General features: G+C 41.2%; 1 protein-coding gene across 4 annotated transcripts in view; it reads left to right on the forward strand.

The window, feature by feature from the left end:
* Positions 1–18,478, forward strand: part of itprid2 (ITPR interacting domain containing 2) — a 32,577-nt gene that overhangs the window by 6,819 nt on the left and 7,280 nt on the right. For 3 of the 4 annotated variants that reach the window (XM_054787334.1, XM_054787336.1, XM_054787335.1), the window contains 11 exons: positions 948–990; positions 2,265–2,314; positions 2,388–2,444; positions 9,049–9,088; positions 9,173–9,268; positions 10,609–10,756; positions 11,527–11,587; positions 15,875–15,982; positions 16,325–16,691; positions 16,766–16,961; positions 17,976–18,027. In XM_054787334.1, the coding sequence (XP_054643309.1) occupies positions 948–990; positions 2,265–2,314; positions 2,388–2,444; positions 9,049–9,088; positions 9,173–9,268; positions 10,609–10,756; positions 11,527–11,587; positions 15,875–15,982; positions 16,325–16,691; positions 16,766–16,961; positions 17,976–18,027 (1,218 nt within the window). Of the gene's footprint in view, positions 1–947; positions 991–1,674; positions 1,831–2,264; positions 2,315–2,387; positions 2,445–9,048; positions 9,089–9,172; positions 9,269–10,608; positions 10,757–11,526; positions 11,588–15,874; positions 15,983–16,324; positions 16,692–16,765; positions 16,962–17,975; positions 18,028–18,478 lie in introns of those variants that run through there. The other variant, XM_054787337.1, reaches the window with a different exon arrangement.

Below are 18,478 nucleotides of genomic sequence, written 5' to 3' on the forward strand. Positions count from 1 at the left end.
ATCACCAGCCTTAACTGCCAGATCAACAGGCTTTTATTAGAGGTTTAAATTATCTCACAGCAGGCAATAAAAATCCCTACTTAAAACATGGGCGACTGTTGCGGCCGTAACCCACGGCAAGATGAAACTCAACTCTGAACCGCAACGTCACTTACTGTCAGCCACTCACTCTGCTCCCCTAGGGAACACATTTATAGCAACACACACAAGCATGGGTCTTATGTCTTAAATGGCTTCTTTACTCTTTTGTCTACTGTATTGGGTAAAAGTGTAAAGGTGACTATGGGGGTGTTCAGTTCATGTCTAGAGGGCTATAATAATGTTAAAAACCGTATTTAGGAGGTCGTAAACAGGTTTTCTACATGATGTTTTTTACATGATGTTATATGTTGCTTTTTTTGCTGCTCCTTTTGTAGTTTTATTTAATTTATTTCTAATTTGATTTATTTAAAAAAAAATAAGTTGCTGGTGGCAAATGGCCTCCGGGCCGCACATTGGGCACCCCTGATCCAGCTGATTTAGCAAACGTTAGCATGCTAGTGCCAGTCAAATGTTTCCTTGTTGCCGCTGTCATTGCGGGGATGCTGGCAAGGTGTGCGTCTGCGTCTTGTTTGAACACGTCACATTTGCGCCCAGTAGCCTTAGTGACTCTTTTGCCTGTCTTTGGACGCTTCTTCTTCCAACTTCTTGTTGGGGGGGGTGAAAAAAATAAAACAAACAAACGTTTAGGGAAGCAAACACAGTCCAGTGGAGCACTATCAAAACTATTAGCCAGCATGCCGGAAGCTTTCAACGCCATTATCATTTATTTTTAAACCTGTTTTGATCATGTCTCTCTCCCTCTCTCTCTCTCTTTTTTTCTATGTCTCTCCCTCTCTCTCTCTCTCTTGCTCTCTCTCGCTCTCTCTCGCTCTCTCTTTTTCCTGTCTTTTAATTTTTCTGCCCAGGGCTTACTCCCAACAAGATCACCAGCTGGCTCGACCAATGCAGGTAACGTTCATCACCCATCACCTTGCTTTATTTCTGCTTTGCTACCATATGGAGATACTGCTTTGATTGACAACTGGGGATGAACTCCTTACTCACTTGATTCATACTTTTACTGGCATCTCAAGGTGTGCGTGCGTGCGTGCGTGCGTGCGTGCGTGCGTGCGTGTGTGTGTGTGTGTGTGTGTGTGTGTGGGAGGGGAGGTTGTGTTGTGCTGTTATCACCTGCTGACGTAGAACCAACACATAGTCTTTGCCTAGATATACAACACTTTGAACACACACACACAGTCATACGCAAGCGGACCAACGCCCGCAAGGCTGTGAAGGCAAAGAAGAAGCTGTCAAAAGATGTAAAGAAAGGCAGAAAAGAGCAAGTAAATAAAGGAGGAGTTCTTTCTGCTGAGTCAACACTCTTATCACACATACACACACACGCACACACAGAGGGTGTTATAGCGCACAACTTCAACTTACTGTATAGTATAGCATGCTAAGCGAAGGAATCACTCATTACCTTGACAACGGCCACGGGACAGAGCTGCGGGGTCGACATGGCCGCTGGCGGAAAGCAGAAGGACGTGCAAACACTGCTGCTGCGCATGCCTACAAGTGTTGGTGTGTGCGTGTGTTTGTGGAAGGCTAGCATGAAGTTTGTCCCATTGATAAGCGCGTCAGGTTGTGTAACAGCCTACTAGCTGTCCAGCTGCCGCCAGCTCACTTGCCAAGTACCAGTCTGTCTGGGACAACTGGTCTGGTGTTGTCTAGTCTGGCCTAGTCACCAGTCCATCACGACAAGTGACCTGCTTGCGACGCCACAGCTTGCCCGAGCCTGACTGACAGGTAAGACTGGGTTAGCTAGCCTCTGCAAGGTATGGTGCCCCAGGTTGTGAACATATGGCCTGATGACGAGGCTTATTTGACTCGAGCCTTACTGGCAGGTCGTGTGACAACATTAGCATGCGCTTTACAGGAAGTTAGCGAAGTTTAGCATGTATTAGCATAGTGCTTGGCAGGCAAGTAGCTCAAGCTATGTGTTTGACCAGTTAGCGTGAGAGTGACAGATTTGTTGTTTGACAAGCAATTAGCTCGCAATAGTAAGAAGGATCCTGGTTATTAGAAGCACATGACTGACTGCATTCCTTCACTTGAACCGGTCATTTAGCAAAAGTGACAATCGGGCTGAATGTACTGCAGGTAGGTGATGATGTCACAGTAATGTAAAGTAGAAACACACCCCCACACAACCATGTTTTATTTCATATGTTTCATTACAGGACACCACTGGCTGTCTCACTAGATGACCAGAGTGCATCTCCCAGCAAAGGTAACATGTGCCACTTCTCACTTTTGGCTGTTTGAATAGTTTTAAACAACGTGTTTCTTGTGGCGTGTGACAGGAGGAGCGCTGAGGAACGGCTGCAGCTTCGAAGATGACCTTTCTCTGGGAGCTGAAGGTCCGTAATGACTTTTCAATTTCAAAAGCTCTTTCTCCTCTTCCCTCGCCGCCAGTAAGTCAGGCATGTCGTCACGTAGCCAGCGCTCAAGTGTGAGAATCGGCAGCGTCAGGTCTGCTAGCTAAACACCAATCGCACACTCGCTTGGGCCGACAGGTGTGTTTAATGATTAAACAACATCAATAGTAAGCTTCTCAGCCAGGTCTTACTTTGTGAAAGTCATCTAGAAACTGTGATGTAACTGACCAGATGCATCTTTGATACAACTGCCTACTTTATTTACTTTAAAGTGCATTCATTAGCGATGTTGTGCAGCGTGCACAAATAAAGACCACAATGACGTCATATTGTGTCAGAATTGCCAGCAACGTTTTTTGATTTAAAAAAAAAAAATTCATAACATCATACGAAGCAGAAGCAGCACATGAGGGGCCGCCCTAGGAAGGGTGACGGGTCCCACTGCTGGTCTGCTTCCCCGTGGAGGTGTCCGTCAGTAAGACAGAGGTTGTACTCACACTTGACCAACCGTACCGTGCCTGGGCCCACTTCACACCTGAAACGCTACACTTCCCCTTCTTTGGTATGATTGGGAGAGGTGGTCAAGGGCCTGACACGATTCCTTGCACATGCACACGCGCAACATAGCCGAGTCATAGAATGACTGTAATGCGATTGCTCCTCTCAGTGCAGGTTATTATAGTGAAATCCCCTTACCTCGACGTAATCAAACCTGAAACTCGCCATTGCTTGCACATTTACTTATTATATTATACATAATTTTGTTGTAAGTGTTGACCACAATGACAATAAAGCTAGAATCCAGGTTAATATTGCAATGCTTTTATTTTGAAGCTTACTTTGCCCTGAACAGGAAGTCACTGTGAACGGCCAAACATGTACAGGTGGTCTTCGGTTTACGGCGTTCTGTGTTACAACGTTTTGCGGTTAGAAACGTGTGCCCACGAATTAATTAAAAATATAATATTGGTCCATAAAAACTGGGCTCCCACGAGAACTAGTTACAGCATGTGCTTAGGATGCGCTGCACGCAAGGATGCACTGTGTTACTCGTCCTGCGCCACACGGATGAACACAGTGTGTGCCTCATTCGCAGCAACACTAAGTAAGGACAAGGTCACTTATTAACTTTTTGCACGTCATTTTGTCTCCCAAGCATAAGGCAGGGTATTCTGGTGAAAATGCACCAATCCTGAGGTAGGAGAAACGCCCACCAATATTGGCCGCACTTTTGGTCGACTGTCACGATCGTCGTTAACTCATTAAATCCCAGCCATTTTTCAAAAGACAACCCCTTCAGTACCGGCCATTTTACATAATTTTGAATGATCTTTCAAGGCACACAGAATATTGTGTTGTATGGCTATATAAACATGGAAGCTACCAAAAGAAAGATTAGCCTCCCGTCTTTCATCAGAAAAAAAGGTTTGTTTCTACCTTTTTCCGTTCTTTAGTACTCAGCAGTAGAACTTAGGTAGGTTTCAGGAAAATATCAGTTCCCGACTACAAAAGAGAGAAAACCAGCTTTTTGTGAAAAGACACATTTCAAGCATAACTTTCATTTTGACACAAATATTTTTTGCTTTTGTGACAGCTCAAATATCTAACAACTATACCAACATAAACAACACACAAAAACAGGTTGTTACTTTAAAATAACAATTTACAATTTTCACATTTGGAACTGAACTATATGTGTGCATGTGTGTGTGTGTGTGTGTGCATAACCTTCTGCATGCTACACTCCTCCACGCTCTCTCACTTCCTCCTTCCTGTGATGTATGTTTTTCTGTCCACATGATCTCTGCCGAGCTCTTATTAAATGCACTTCTACCACCATGTGGCCGTTTTCATGGCTTAAAATTACTCTGAAGTGAAATCCATTAGTGTGGAGTTGCATCATCACCTCTTTCGGCCTCTCGCACAAAAAAATATGTTTTTGGGATCGGGCGTTCCGGTTTATAAAAACGTTTAACTACATCTTTGGTATTGAATGAGTTAAGGATGAAGATCCTATCCTTGAGCATGTTAAAGGATCTGCTCCTATAACAGGGACAGTAGTAATTAAACAGTGCGACTCAGATGGAAAGGTTGCTCCTGCTTTGGCTGGAAGACCAGAATCAATATCCCAGTGAGCCTTATGTTGATTCAAGAGAAGGCTTTGTTCTCCGGCCTCTTCCACTTCCCAATAAGCCACGGGGACAAAGGTAAGGAATTGCTCTCTCCTTTTTTATTTCACTGTAATGATAACTGACAAAATTCATAATGGAAGTAACGTACAAAGTCTCAAAATAATCCTGAACTCAACCACACATCACACTCACTCACCCAAGACTACAATCGGGTGCGTAACAAAGAAGTGTCATTTAATTCATGCTATCTCTCCCCTCGCATGTAATTGACATCCTGCACCTTGCGCAATAGAAATAATCAGAATGACTAAAAATAATACTGTAAATAATCCACAAAGCCAGAGAAACAGCAGAGTAGACGTGATGGGACAAGCAAACAAGCTCGGATGCTCAGCTTGAGTGCAGGCCAGCGGGGGCCAGGGGAGGGAGAGGGAATCGTGCCCAAGTCCAGCACGGTACGAATGTCCTCGTGAGTACACCCTGAAAAACCCCCAACCTCAGCTCAGAGGAACCTTCGCCTCACTCTGACCTCTCTTCTTGCAAGCTTGCATGTGTGTGGTCTGCTTCTGTGTTGAGAGCAACACAATATAAATACACAATGTGTGCGCAATGATTACTCAGAGGATGAATGTTATTGAATTATTGTGTTAACAAGTACAGTGATCTGGATCAATGTGAAATGTTAAGGAGGGCGGGGGTGCCGTTGGAAGCACAGGGCCCAATAATGGTAGTGGAAACTTATGTTGCAGGGAGCCACTATTGATTGGACGATTGTCATCATGCTTCACTAGTCTTGTGTATATTTCTTCACGCAGACGCCAGAAAGACTGACTCTTACAGTTCCATCCATGTTTACTTTTTTTGGACTTGTCCTTGGGGAGGGACTCCTAAACCTCCACGTGTCCTCCAACAGTGTTCTGCCTCAGTCGGGACATACCGTCAGGGGCGACATTAATTCATTATATAAGGACTTTGCTTAGGCATCAGAATGTGCAGGTGCCCAACATTTGACACTGGGATGGGTAATAAACCTTCCATCCCAATTCATACAGTAAGCAAGACAGTCAAGGATCACGTTGTCGGTCTCATGCCTTTGTTTTGGAAGACCTCTTAGAGCTTGTTCATGTTAATTTGGCTCATGTTTAAAGTTCACTGGGGACAATGCAGTGGTACACCTGCAGATGTTAAAAAGAACCGCATGAAGATGAGTCCAATTGTTGACTCAAAGCATTCTTGACTCAAAGTCTTCCCACCCACCACATGCACGTTGACTCATAGTGTCATCTAGACAAAAGTCAACTCCCACTTGGAAACATCACTCGTCCACCTTAGGTCCTCTTCATGATCTATTTATCATATTCTCATAACATTTAAACACTTCTGATGACCTTGTCACACCACACATGAACAGGTGATCGTGAACCAGCACCAATGTCAACAGACTGTGGTGTTGCTACACGCGTCACCTGAGAGCACCAACAGGACATGATTCCTCAGGTTCTCATGGAGGCGTCCATAGTCAATTAGCTGCACTTCAGTGTGATATCAAGAGTAGCTCCTAATGACTTTTGTTGTGTTTCAAATGGAATACTTCCGTCAGTTAAATACAGTTCAATAAGTATACTGTGTACACTGTGTGATTAGTTTCTGAGTGTGCACATTTTTACAGCGTACCGCTGTCCCAAATCCATTACATTCGCTGTGCAATGGATTTGGGACAGCGCTATGCTGTCAAAATGTGCACACTCTGCAACTAAAAACATAGTGTATGTAGTATACGTATTCAAGTGTACTAATGGAACTATTTATTCCATTTGAGACACAGCCTACATATCCAGCCCTGCACACTCACCATTTTGAGCATTTTGAGTGCAACATCAGACACAGAGTGCACTGCATTTTCCCATACTTTTCTGTGTGAACGCACTTAAGCACTAAAAAGACTAAGTCTGAGTATCGAATTGTGCGAATCAAGGCGCAGTGTTTGTGTAGAAGCTCTCGGCACAACTCCGTGGAGGCTAATGAGTTCATAGGTTGCGTAGTTTCGATCACAGATGCGTGCAGGGCTTTGTGTGGAGTCTTTGTGTGCCTCTGAGAGTTCAAGTCCAGGGTTGTTGAAATGAAAACAAAGGTGAGCATGAAGCTGCCTGCACAAAGACGGCAGCTTTGAACAGATGACTTCATAGATAATAGAACGTAAGCTGCTTTTTGACTCGAGGGACTCAGTCTACTTCCTGCTTCAGTCCTACTTCAGTCCGGGCTAAACAGATGCTAAGATGATACACTGAGGATTACCACAGTCATAATGCATGAATAGGATGGAAAGGCAATTAATGAAGTTGAGGCTTCGGGATGGACTAGGTGCTTTACCATAAGAGGCTGCTTCACCATGGGGTGCATTGTGTGTGTTGCCTCGCAGTGGTCTTTAATATGGCTGTCAGCCTTCTGAGGAGAACATGCTGCATTCAAGGAGGAAAAAAAGGATTTCAGCTGAGTGAGACGAGCTTAGACAGGCTGGAAAAGAAAACACATGACATTCTGCATCTTTTAAAGTGGCTTCATTTTAAGAGATGCGTCATAACATGAACACTGCTTAACTTCTCAGTGCTTAAAATGTTGCCTGAACAATAAAAAGTTTATGATGGTGACAATTTTACCCAGAAACAAAAAAAAAAACAAAAATTACGTTTTCGGGATTTCTTGTGGCAGTGGTTCCCAAACTTTGACAAAACAGGAATCAAAGAATGGCAGCATCAACGTGTGAAGATTAAACTGAAACAAAAATATCAAGCCTTTGTGGATCATGCAATACGTCCACTGTATGACGGGAGACACGCTTGATGAGCACCTGCAGCCCTCCCCATTTCACTGCCATTGTCTGTGCCCCGTCGGTGCAGATGCCCACGCAGTCCTCCCAGTTCACATCAGCCTCTTTCACAGGCTTCCAGAAAAGCTTATCCTCCCTCAGATCATCGGTGTCAATAAATCTGACATAAATTATTAATAAGCAGGTCTTGTTGCCGTCGGTCGCTTCATCCACCGATAGGGCAAAAACGGTTGTCCCCTATCTTGTCATTAAGCTCGTAGTCTTTTGACATATCATAAATAAATCGTATTGTTTGATAGAGGGATAGTTTTTGATTTACTGGCTGTCGCTTCATCAATCACAGTAGAGACAATATTAATTCCTTAGCGATGGTGTGTGGCATTTTACACTTAGAAGCTCTAGGAATTCTATATTCCACTGTATATGACACCTGTTGCAAAACGGTTGTGTTGGTAAGTTTTGTTTTGAAGAACCCAACAGAAGAAATTTTTAATTTTGATGTGATGTCTGATGAAAATTCATTGTCAGCTTTCCGTTTTGCTGGAGCTCCTCACCCAATATCTGCTTTACTTGCTGCACTTGACCAAATTTAAAGCTTCCACTCGCACAAATTATGCGTGGAAGGCTATGAGGTGATGAATCAAGGACAGTAGGACTGCTGAATACATCACAGCATTTCATAGCAAGCCCCATACAGCATGAGCTAGCATGAAGACTTGCCCGTAGTGGCAGTGAGCAGCATACAGTAGGTCCCTGATGTAAGCCATTGCATGATTTCCACCCTTGAGCACACCTTTGTACATCTTGATGAGGCTTCAAATATTTCAGAAGAGATGAGGTTTGGAATGGGATTAATTATCTCTCCAGGAAATGAACACATTGTTTTCTTCTGCCAGGCACCAAACCGTGAAGGTGAAAGGTATTGTTTTGGTTTCGAGTTAGTTAGTTGGTTAGCAAGCAGGATTTTGAAAAATGACATAACTGTTTTCTGCTGCATGTACCAAGGAAAGACATTTTGAAAGTCTGGACATAGGGATTTATATTCCCCTTTTCAAGGAAATGGGATCATGGTGTCAGGATGCAAACAGTATGCAAACAGTAGCGTCCCGTCTGACTGTTACTTCTCTGTGAAGGAGAAACTAGTCTGCTAACTAACAAATATGAGTCATGTCCCCCTGTCCCCCACAAATGAAAATGGCAATCTTGTCATTTTACATGATCCTCCATGAACAAGGAAGTAACAAACAAAGGGTCAAACAATCAAGTGGAATACTTTTGTCAGTACATGTCAATATGTAGTCCACTACGTACTAAGTCCTGAGTGTGCAGATTTTGACAGTGTAGTCAAATCCATTACTGTCGTTGCACAATTAACGGAAATGACTGTCACAATATTTACCCGTCACTATTTTACGCTGCTACGGGTTACTCCTCAGCCGCCATTATTTCTATTGAGGGTGTATCCATTAATGCTAACTCACCATTTTGACTGTTTTGAGTGCAACATTCGAGTACTGACAGTGCACTGCATTTTGCCGTACTTCTCAGTGTGAACACACTTACGCACTTAGCAGCTAGACTATTGCTACTTACTGTCATGTACATGTTGACGTATGTGTCTTTACAGCTGACCATCTTCAATCCAGCAACAAGAAGACTGGATCCTGGTGAGTCCGCTTCTTCTCAAATCATTAAACTAGCTTCCCGCTGCTCGCTTGCTCACTCACTTCCCGCCACGCTCCTCCCTTCAGCGGTGGTCTCGCCGCCAATCAGAAAAGGAGTCAGTACAAAGAAAAAGGGAGAAGTATGAACTCCACTGGGTCAGGGAAGAGCAGCACCGTGTCCAGGTCAGTACTCTTCAGGAACTGATTGGATGATTGGTGTCCTGAGGAACATAACTGAATAAAAACAAAGTGAAAGGTCTGTTTTACAGTACTAGTACTACTTGTTTGTAAATGTTCAAGAGCACTGCCACCTGCTTGTGTGGAGTTTGATGTTCACTGTCTTTGTGGTGCAGCTTTTTGGACAGGCCACAACTGTTTCCGGTGTTTTGTAACTAACTATACGGGTTGTGCCTAATTAATAGGGACATATAATATACGCATATATCATACATACTTTCAGTTTAATTTAATTCATATTAATAAATAAAGTAAATAAATATATATTTTATTTGAATCAAATAAAGCTATAAATAAAAAATATATTATATTATATCATTTACTTATACTGTAAAAGGTATATGGAATAAAAATTATGGCTGTGAAATGATTAAAAAATGTTATCAAATTAATCAATGTTCAAATTAATTAATCATGATTAATCACCATTTGCCACTATGTGTGAAATATAGCCATTTTTGCTGTATTTTATGAATAGAAAGATAAATGACAGGACACAATGATATATATTTGTGTTTATTAACAGATCCAAATCAACTTAAAATTTAAATCAACCTAAAAGATACCACACACGTCTGAAAATGTATTTCCCTAACGCTAGTCTCTTTAATAGTGTGATCAAAGACACCACGTAACTTAAGTTGAATTCACATGTTTTGAGTTGTAAATGTACTTTTTGGGTCTTCCGAGCATACTTAAATGCATGTGAGAGATAAGAATATCAACTTTTTTTTCTGTCTTTCTATTATTTACACCACGCACACACGGATAATAAGGACGTTTTTGTGATTTTCGGAGTGTCTGAAAGCGTCTAGTGACAATGAGGAAGTGTTGTTCTGATGCAGACCTGATTAGAGACATGTTTGTGAGTTGGATATACATATATGGTGTTGGAATTGCACTGCTGTTGATGTATTGGTTATTAAAGAGCGGCAGACTCTGTAGGGACGCTATTGTGGCTCCGTCTGCCATCATGACAGATGTGGTTTGACATGATGCACATGCGTTAATGACACAAAAAATGTTAACGTAATTAATTAAATAAATTAGTTACTGCTGTTAACACGCTAATTTTGACAGTGTTAATGAAAATACATTACTCTTTACTACTCTCAATTACTCTATTACCATTCTTTTTATAATTGTATAATATATGCACTTTTGCCTATGTGTTCAGACTTTAGGGACACCCAATACGCTGTTCCTCACCTTCTACTCAGACTCATCATTATTGGCCTCACTGTACCAGTGAACAGCTTCTATTATGTGTGTCTGTTTGTCCAAAGCGTGTCAGAGTTGCTTGACCTTTACGAGGAGGACCCGGAGGAAATCCTCCTGAATCTCGGCTTTGGTCGAGATGAACCTGACATGTCCTCCAGGATTCCCTCCAGGTTCTTCGACAGCTCGTCCTCAGCACGTGGCATCGACATCAAGGTATGGTAGTTTATTGAGAATGGCTGATATTCGTTCATTTCCATTAAAAATATTCACTGTTGTTCTAAAAATACCAAGGAGCCTTGCATGATTGCATTTTGGAGGAGTTTGCTGGGCATCCATTTAATTATGGATCATATACTGTATGAAACGGCCATATTAAAAAAATGGTTTGATTAAAACAGATTATCCTTGAACTTAAGTAAAACTAAAATAATGCTATTTGGTAATTACAAAAAGGACACGTACGACCAAATACAAATAGATGGAGTGGACATTGAAAGGGTGAACGAAAATAAATTTCTGGGGATCATAATAGATTAAAAAATTCAAGAAACAATACAAGCAGTTGATGTTTGCAAAATACAGGGAAGAAGAGTCTTGAACTTGTTTGTTATGTTTGTCTCAATTCATTATTATTTATTTATTATTATACTGATTATTAAATATGATTTCTATTTATAATGAAAAAAAATCTTAATTACATCATGATGATTATAAAAAATCACATATGGAATACAGGAAGTGAATAAATGTACTGCAATAGATTAAATGAGCTTTGCTTCTTCTTACTTCTTTTGGACATGTGGAACTGTGTATTGAATTATGTGATGTACTCCATTGTAACTTGTATGCATTTTCAAATAAAATTAAACTATTTCCATTACCATTATCATATCCTAAACTCAGTGAATAGGGCTAGGAATTGCAGAGTTTGCAGAGCTTGCAGTACAGAATTATTTAAATGATGTTATTTCTGTGTGCTACAGGTTTACTTGGGAGCTCAGTTGCAGCGCATGGAGGTGGAGAACCCAGACTTCGCTCTGACAAGTTAGTACCTCCGGTCCACACGAATGACACAACACTTGCTGCTCCTGAATGCTTCACTGTTGTCTCCTGTTCTCACTTTGCTTGTGCTGCTTGGTGAGCTCCCTCTGCCTGTTTGGGCTCTCTGCCAATTGCCTGGACAACTACAGCCAGCCAGGACAAAGATCTGTTTGTCCCTCACACACACTCACACACACACCAATGAGATCTGGCCTCTTTTGGCTGTCCCGTGTGTGTGAAGTTACTTGCAGGCTAATTGAACATGTTTGTCCTTCATGTCCTTCTAAGGTCATGTGTTGACATCAAGAAGACGCCACTAGATTCTTGTTCTGACCCATTTAGAACCTAGGCTAAATTCTCTTTTGAACTTTCATAGCTCACTTTAAACCTTAAACAGTTGATTCTCTTCTTCCTGACAGTTTAATTGTCTTGCTATAAAAGCCTCGGACAAAGATCCTATGTAAAAGCGAAGATGAATCACTGGTCATTTCAGTAGTTCCACAGTCTTAGTGTGTGCTCACCCTAGACCAGAGGTGAGCAAACTTTTTGACACGTTGGGTTAAAAAATTTGGATAGCCCTGGCTTAGAGTGAGTCCACTCTGAATCAGATCCAATACAGAGATAATAATTTTGACTTTGAGTTGACATCGTCAAACAGGTATTCATTTCACAATATGTGTATTATTTTGCTTGTACAACTGTACTGCATCATAGTGAAAGCTGTTCTTAATATTGTCTTTTGGTATTGTACCAAAATGCGGTGGAACCTTAAAGCCTGAGCACAATCCTTTCCAATGTTTCAACTTGAGGGGCAGGTTCTGCTGCATCTGAGCTTCTCGTGTCCTTTGCTGTAGCTAAATACAGTAAGGTTGTCATGTAATGAAGCTTCACCTTACAGGAAACAGACTTTAGCATCATGTTCTCACAAGGAAAAAAATGTCAAGGCCGTCTAGAAGACGACCTAGTCCATGATTGTGAGATGGCTGTCAGTGGGCTGACGTCCGATCCAGTGAGACCTGTGTCGATGCTGTGACAGACTGCACTCTGAGCCATGATGCACTGCAGTGTCCACTTTGTGTTTTGAGTCAAAGTGAGGAATTGCTCACTAAAGCCTCCGGTTCTTGCCTGGAAGTCGTCTTCTGTTCCATGGCATTCTCTTGCTGCTCCATCGGTTCCTGAGATATACTCGTTATGTAAGAAGTCTTCTCAGCAACGAAAAGACTCTTTGGAGAGGTGGACAGGAGAAGAAAAAAGAAGTCTCTAATTCCCCACTTCCTGTTTCTGCTTTGTGCAGAATGAGTCAGCAGGACATCTATCTTGGTCACATGACCCTCAAGTTGAGCTTCTTGCTCATCTAATTTTTTGACTTCTCAGAGTTTGAGGCTTCAGCAATAGCGATGTGATGTCAGTGAAGGCATCAGGAAATTTGGGGTCTGTGCAGTGTTCCTTGTGATGACATCACAGCGTGTGTTTCATAACAGACTGACAAGTATTTAGACAGGAGGGGAGGGTGGTGTGAATGCATGCTAGCCGTCATCCTGCTGGAGACGAGCTCCTCTTACACAAGCTTAGAGGAGGAAGGAAGGCCAACTGACATCTGTCTTTAATCCCAACATGGCTGCCTTTCTCACACTGCTTTTTTTTTTTAAATTCACACATAGGTCGGCATTGTACAGCGTACAAAGCCCCAAAAAACACCAGGTATCTTGTGAATGATAGTGCTATGTTAGTGTTTTTGTATGTTGGAGATTAGAGACAGAGGTGGCGGCAGGAAGCATCTGAGCTGTGGAGATATCGGAGCACTGCCTCATTCTCACTTCCTTAAATAGTGCTCTTTATTTGTGTACCTCCATCCAGCACGGAGCGTACCTGACCTTTACTGGCTGCTGATTTCTTTGAGTTGCTATATAGTCTTGTCTCAATCCACTTCTCATCTGGCTTAGAAAAACTGGTGCCAGCAGGAACTTGTATTTACAAGGTTGGTGAATTGACCCAAGCAGAGCCCGTTCACAAGTGCTAGCGTGGTACCGGTATATTAAAACACAGCTGATTTTGAACTGTTTGTTGAACAGTTTGATCCAGTTTGTTAAGTTGGCGGCAATGGGGTTTGAATTAATTGTGATGAAGTCCGTTTTTCTTTTTTTCTATGTTTTTGTCATTAGGTGTAATGGTATGCCATAATGACGGTTCGGTACGCACCTTGGTTTTATGGTCCATGGTTTATTTCATTTTGCTACATGAAGGGGACAAAATGCAAATCAAAAAAGTGCTTATTTTTTTGTGGCTTCAATGATTTTTAAAATGAATCTGCAATAAAAACTGCAAACTGCTAGCAATCTTGTGAAATTACATCCTGCTGAAGAAAGCGCTATCGTTTCCTTACTGACTCACAAGCGGTACATTATCTAAACAATTAGTAGTAGTTCTGAAGTAAAGGAAATGTCACAACATTAGAATTTAGCCTTAAATTAGCCGCATCACTGTATAAGTTGCAGAGTTCAAAATTTAAGAAAAAAGTACAGGTTTATACACCGGATTTTACAGTCATTTCTTGTCAAATTGAAATGTTGAAATGCAGTATTTTCTTTTAAAAAAAAGCTGTATTTTTCTTAAAAATTATTACTTTTTCTTATTAAAGTAAACTTTTTTTTCTCTTAAAATCGTAAAAAAAAAAAAAGTTCCAATTACAACTGTTTCTCATATTACGGCTTTAATGTTGTAAAATTGAAATAATTAATTTTATAATTCAGATTCTTCCATAAAATTCTGACTTAAAATTGCAGTATTTTCTAATAAAAATGAATACTGTTTTTCTCAGAAGTACAACTTTTTTGTCATAAAACTACAATTTTTTCCTCATAATAGGGCTTCCATTGTGTAAAATTGCAATAGTTTGCTTTAAAATTCAGATTTTTTTTTGTAATAGTCAGGCTTTTTTCTCGTAAAATTGCAGTATTTTCTCATAAAAAAATGTAGCTTTTCTCAGACAATTTTTTTTCTAAAAAAATTTGGGCTTTTTCTTATAATGTTACAGCTTTTATCTTGTAAAATTGCAACAGTTTTGTGTAAAATTGAGATTTTATTGTCATACTCGTAAAATTGCAGTATTATCTCATAAAAATGTGTACTTTTTCTTAGAGAAGTACAACTTTATTATTCTCAAATTAATTTGTCATTGTGAAATAGAAACTTTTTGTCTCGTAAAATTGTCTTTTTCTCATAATATTACACCTTTCACCTTGTAAAGAAGGAAGCAATGTGGAAAAAGCTCTCTTGGCCAGAATGGGGAATTCCTGCAAAGTTCAGATTCAAACGATGAGCTTCTCTCTGTATAGTTATTTCCTCTTGCTCATGCAGAGTATAAGAACTGCTGCTGAGCTACATGGGTTACGAACCCACTCAAGGCACTCAGTATGGAAAATAAAATGACAACTTCAGATTTTTCTGATGTTTACCTATTGTGCACAGTGCAGCAGTGTGGACACCATGCCATTTCTGAGTGAGTGGAAACAGGTCATGGTTGGCGCTTTCCACATGTTGCTGCCAGAGCTGCACCATTGAAAGGAATCCATTTATTGTACTCGTATTGGTGAGCAGGTTTTCATTTTGACCTTGCATCCGTGTAGCCGCTTTATTCAGATGTTGAAATCCACCATGTACGCCAGCCTGGCACACCACTCCTCACACCTCTCATGAGTCTAAAACACCTTAATTCCTCGCACAGCTCATACACACAAGCCAAGACTTTGCCATACGATAATCATCGGAATTCTATATGGAGCAATAAGACTTTATGCTCTGCTCCCATTTCCTCCCCGCACACCAAGCACAACCGACTTTGTGCCGTTTGTTCCCCAGTAAGAGTCAATCCAAAGGAACACGGTTTGTTTTTGCTTTCTTCTCACCACCACTCACACTAAGGCCCTCTTCTTGGTCAGAATTTTGTATTGTTTTGTTTGTATTTTTTTGATTTCAGATATTTATTCATCTTTGTCACTGTGTCTCTCCATGCGTCACTGATTCCTATGTCTGGTTAACAAGGTCTTTTAGTTACCTGCTCCCATCTAATGGATGAGTATTTAATTGCGCCACCTGCCACTGCACTCAACAGAGACTTCTTTTTTGCAGTAACTGATGGATATTTTTTTTTTTTACCAACTAGATGATATGGGCAGATTTCCCACCATACACCAGATGATCTCTCACGGCACACTAGAGTGCCACGGCACAGTGGTTGAAAAGAACTTACCTGAGTGGTCCAAATGGGCTGATTGTTCTCTTGTCTCTTAGGTCGCTTCCGTCAGATTGAGGTCTTGACCACTGTCGCCAATCAGTTCATCCAGCTGTACGGTCACGTTTCTGGTCAGCCGGTCCAAAGTGTCAGCAGCAGGGATCAAGGTAACCACGGCAACTACCCATGGATATCAAGATCTGAAGACATATATAGATGTTGGTTTTATTACAGTGATGGTGATGTCTGCAATAAGATTATAGTTATTAGAATTGTCTGCATTATTGGCATTCTGTTCACTACTATGGTGAATATTTTCATGACTACTATTACAACTAAGTATGACTGTTTCACTTCAGTATTATCACTGTGGCTGTTGTCATCTCCATTATGGTCTTTATGGCCGTCATAGACATTTGCTGATGTAGTCCTGTTTGTTTCTGTTGTTTTGTTATTGTATATCACTGTTTTTTGAAAGTGTTATCTTAATTGGTATGTTACACACACAGGAGGAGAAGGAGGGGGAGACAGCGCCAAAGAGGAATCTCCTCCTTCTCTCAAGAGGAGAAACTCGGCTCTCAATGCTGCCAAGTTGCTGAAGAAAACCCTCAGCAAACACAACCTGCTGACGCCGTCCTCTGAGTCGTCGGGCGCCCGCAAGTCAAGTCAGCCCGCCAACAAAGGTCAGCCCAATGACGACCTCGCCAACAGCCACACCAACAACGGGCCTGCTCAGGACGGCGACACTGCCGAGCATGATCACCACGCCGACTCCGCCAACCAGAAGCACATTCGCAAGAAGGACAGTTGCTCCCTGGCGACGGTTACTGAGGAAACCAACGGAGACGGAGAATTGGAGCGCCTGACAGAAGACAGGTCAGGAGAGAGACAGAAAGACATGCTGAAATTGCTCGTGGACAAGCTAAGTGTTTGGTTGTCTTCTCTCCCAGCAATCCTGCACCCAACAGCAAGCATCAGCCAGGGTCAGCTGACTCTCAGCAAGCCAATCGGACCGCAGACGAACAGACGACCAAAGTGGATGAAAAGAACATCATCTCAACCACTGACAAAGCTCCTTCCACTCTGGCCCTGCCACAGCTTCTTCATTTGCGTACGGAGAAGGCAGACTCCTTCGACATGGAAGAGGTACGGGTCATATATGTCCTAGCATGGTGTGAAGGTCCCGTGTGACATTTTCTCCTTGTTGTCATGTGGAAAATAAACAAAAGGGCAGCACAAAAAATAGGTTTAAAAAACTGTGATCTCTATTCACACTGAAATGCATCATGCATCACAAACAAACACCGTTTTACTTGACTGCTGGTCAGGGCAAGTTAACTCCAAGTTGACTCGTGTGAGAAGAGCGATCGCTTTAATTAATTGACTTTTCTTTGGACATGTCTTTGTTATGTGCATGAATGTACTGTCAAATGAGCAAGTGTGCCATGTTTTTGACATGATGGATTATTTTCAGTCTTTATATTTATTTCTATTAAGAAAGTCCCATCAACTGACCTTCCAGGACCTCATATAAAGAATGTCAGAAAGACAGGAAGTTTCTTTAAAGCAGAACATGACAATGAGGAGTCCAATAATAATTATGATGATAATAACAATCATCAAAAATAGTGTGATTTTTGTGAAACATAAGCAAACGGCCCCAAACATGGTATGTGTGTGTTTGTGCATGCGTATGTGGAAAGAAAATTGTCCCAGAGATTCGGGATGTCAATTGTAAGCAAGAAAATCTTGATTCACATTTTTTTCCCAGAATGATGCTGCCCCACAGATGCATCATCATACATTTTGAATATCATGCAAAAGTTATTTGATTCCAGGAGTTAAATTCAGACTGAGACCAATTAAGGCCTCGGAAGTTTTTTGCAGTTCATTTTCTGAATACAGCGTGAAACAGTAGTTAACAATATTGAACTTTTTGGCAATTTTTCACATTTTACGAGATACTGAATTTTGGGTTGTTATTAGCAGTAAGCTATAATCATCAAATTGATAAAGAAACTAAAAAATAAATTTTTGAAATATATAATTCTGGGTGAAAGAAAGATATTCAAATTTATTGACATGCACCTGTATGTTTAGTTTTTACTGTGACTAAGCAATAACATATTTTTTGACATCGTTTCCTTTTAAAAAACTCAGATTCAGAGTAACGAAGACGAGGCTCTTCTATCCAGAAGGTCAATGAACTCAGGTGAGATGAGACATCACACTCCAACCTTAGTGACTTTGTGTGTGTGTGTGTGTGTGTGTGTGTGTGTGTGTGTGTCATTTAAAGAGTAGAGTAGAATAGAACATTTCCATGTTGTAAATCTGTTACATAAGTAAAGCTATAAACATGCTGGACAGCCTCTCAGTGACTTTCATTAGCACTTGATACCTTGCAGGTCACACATGATTTATTTCATCGAAGACAGCCCTTGCTCTCTGGCAGTGTCTCATTTTTCACACGTCAGAGCTCTCTTCGGCTAAGGATTTTCATAGTCAAATTTGATTCATTAGATTTTGTCCATAGTCGACTATTTGTCGAATGTTGGGGCGGGTGTGTTGTTTTTTTTTTTAGAGAGGAGCTGATGGGGATCCTTACAAATAAACAGATCTCATTTGCGACTTTTTCCACCTCAAAGAAAAAGGCTAAAACACTG

Source organism: Dunckerocampus dactyliophorus, chromosome 9, assembly GCF_027744805.1.
Source record: "Dunckerocampus dactyliophorus isolate RoL2022-P2 chromosome 9, RoL_Ddac_1.1, whole genome shotgun sequence".
Classification (NCBI taxonomy): domain Eukaryota; kingdom Metazoa; phylum Chordata; class Actinopteri; order Syngnathiformes; family Syngnathidae; genus Dunckerocampus; species Dunckerocampus dactyliophorus.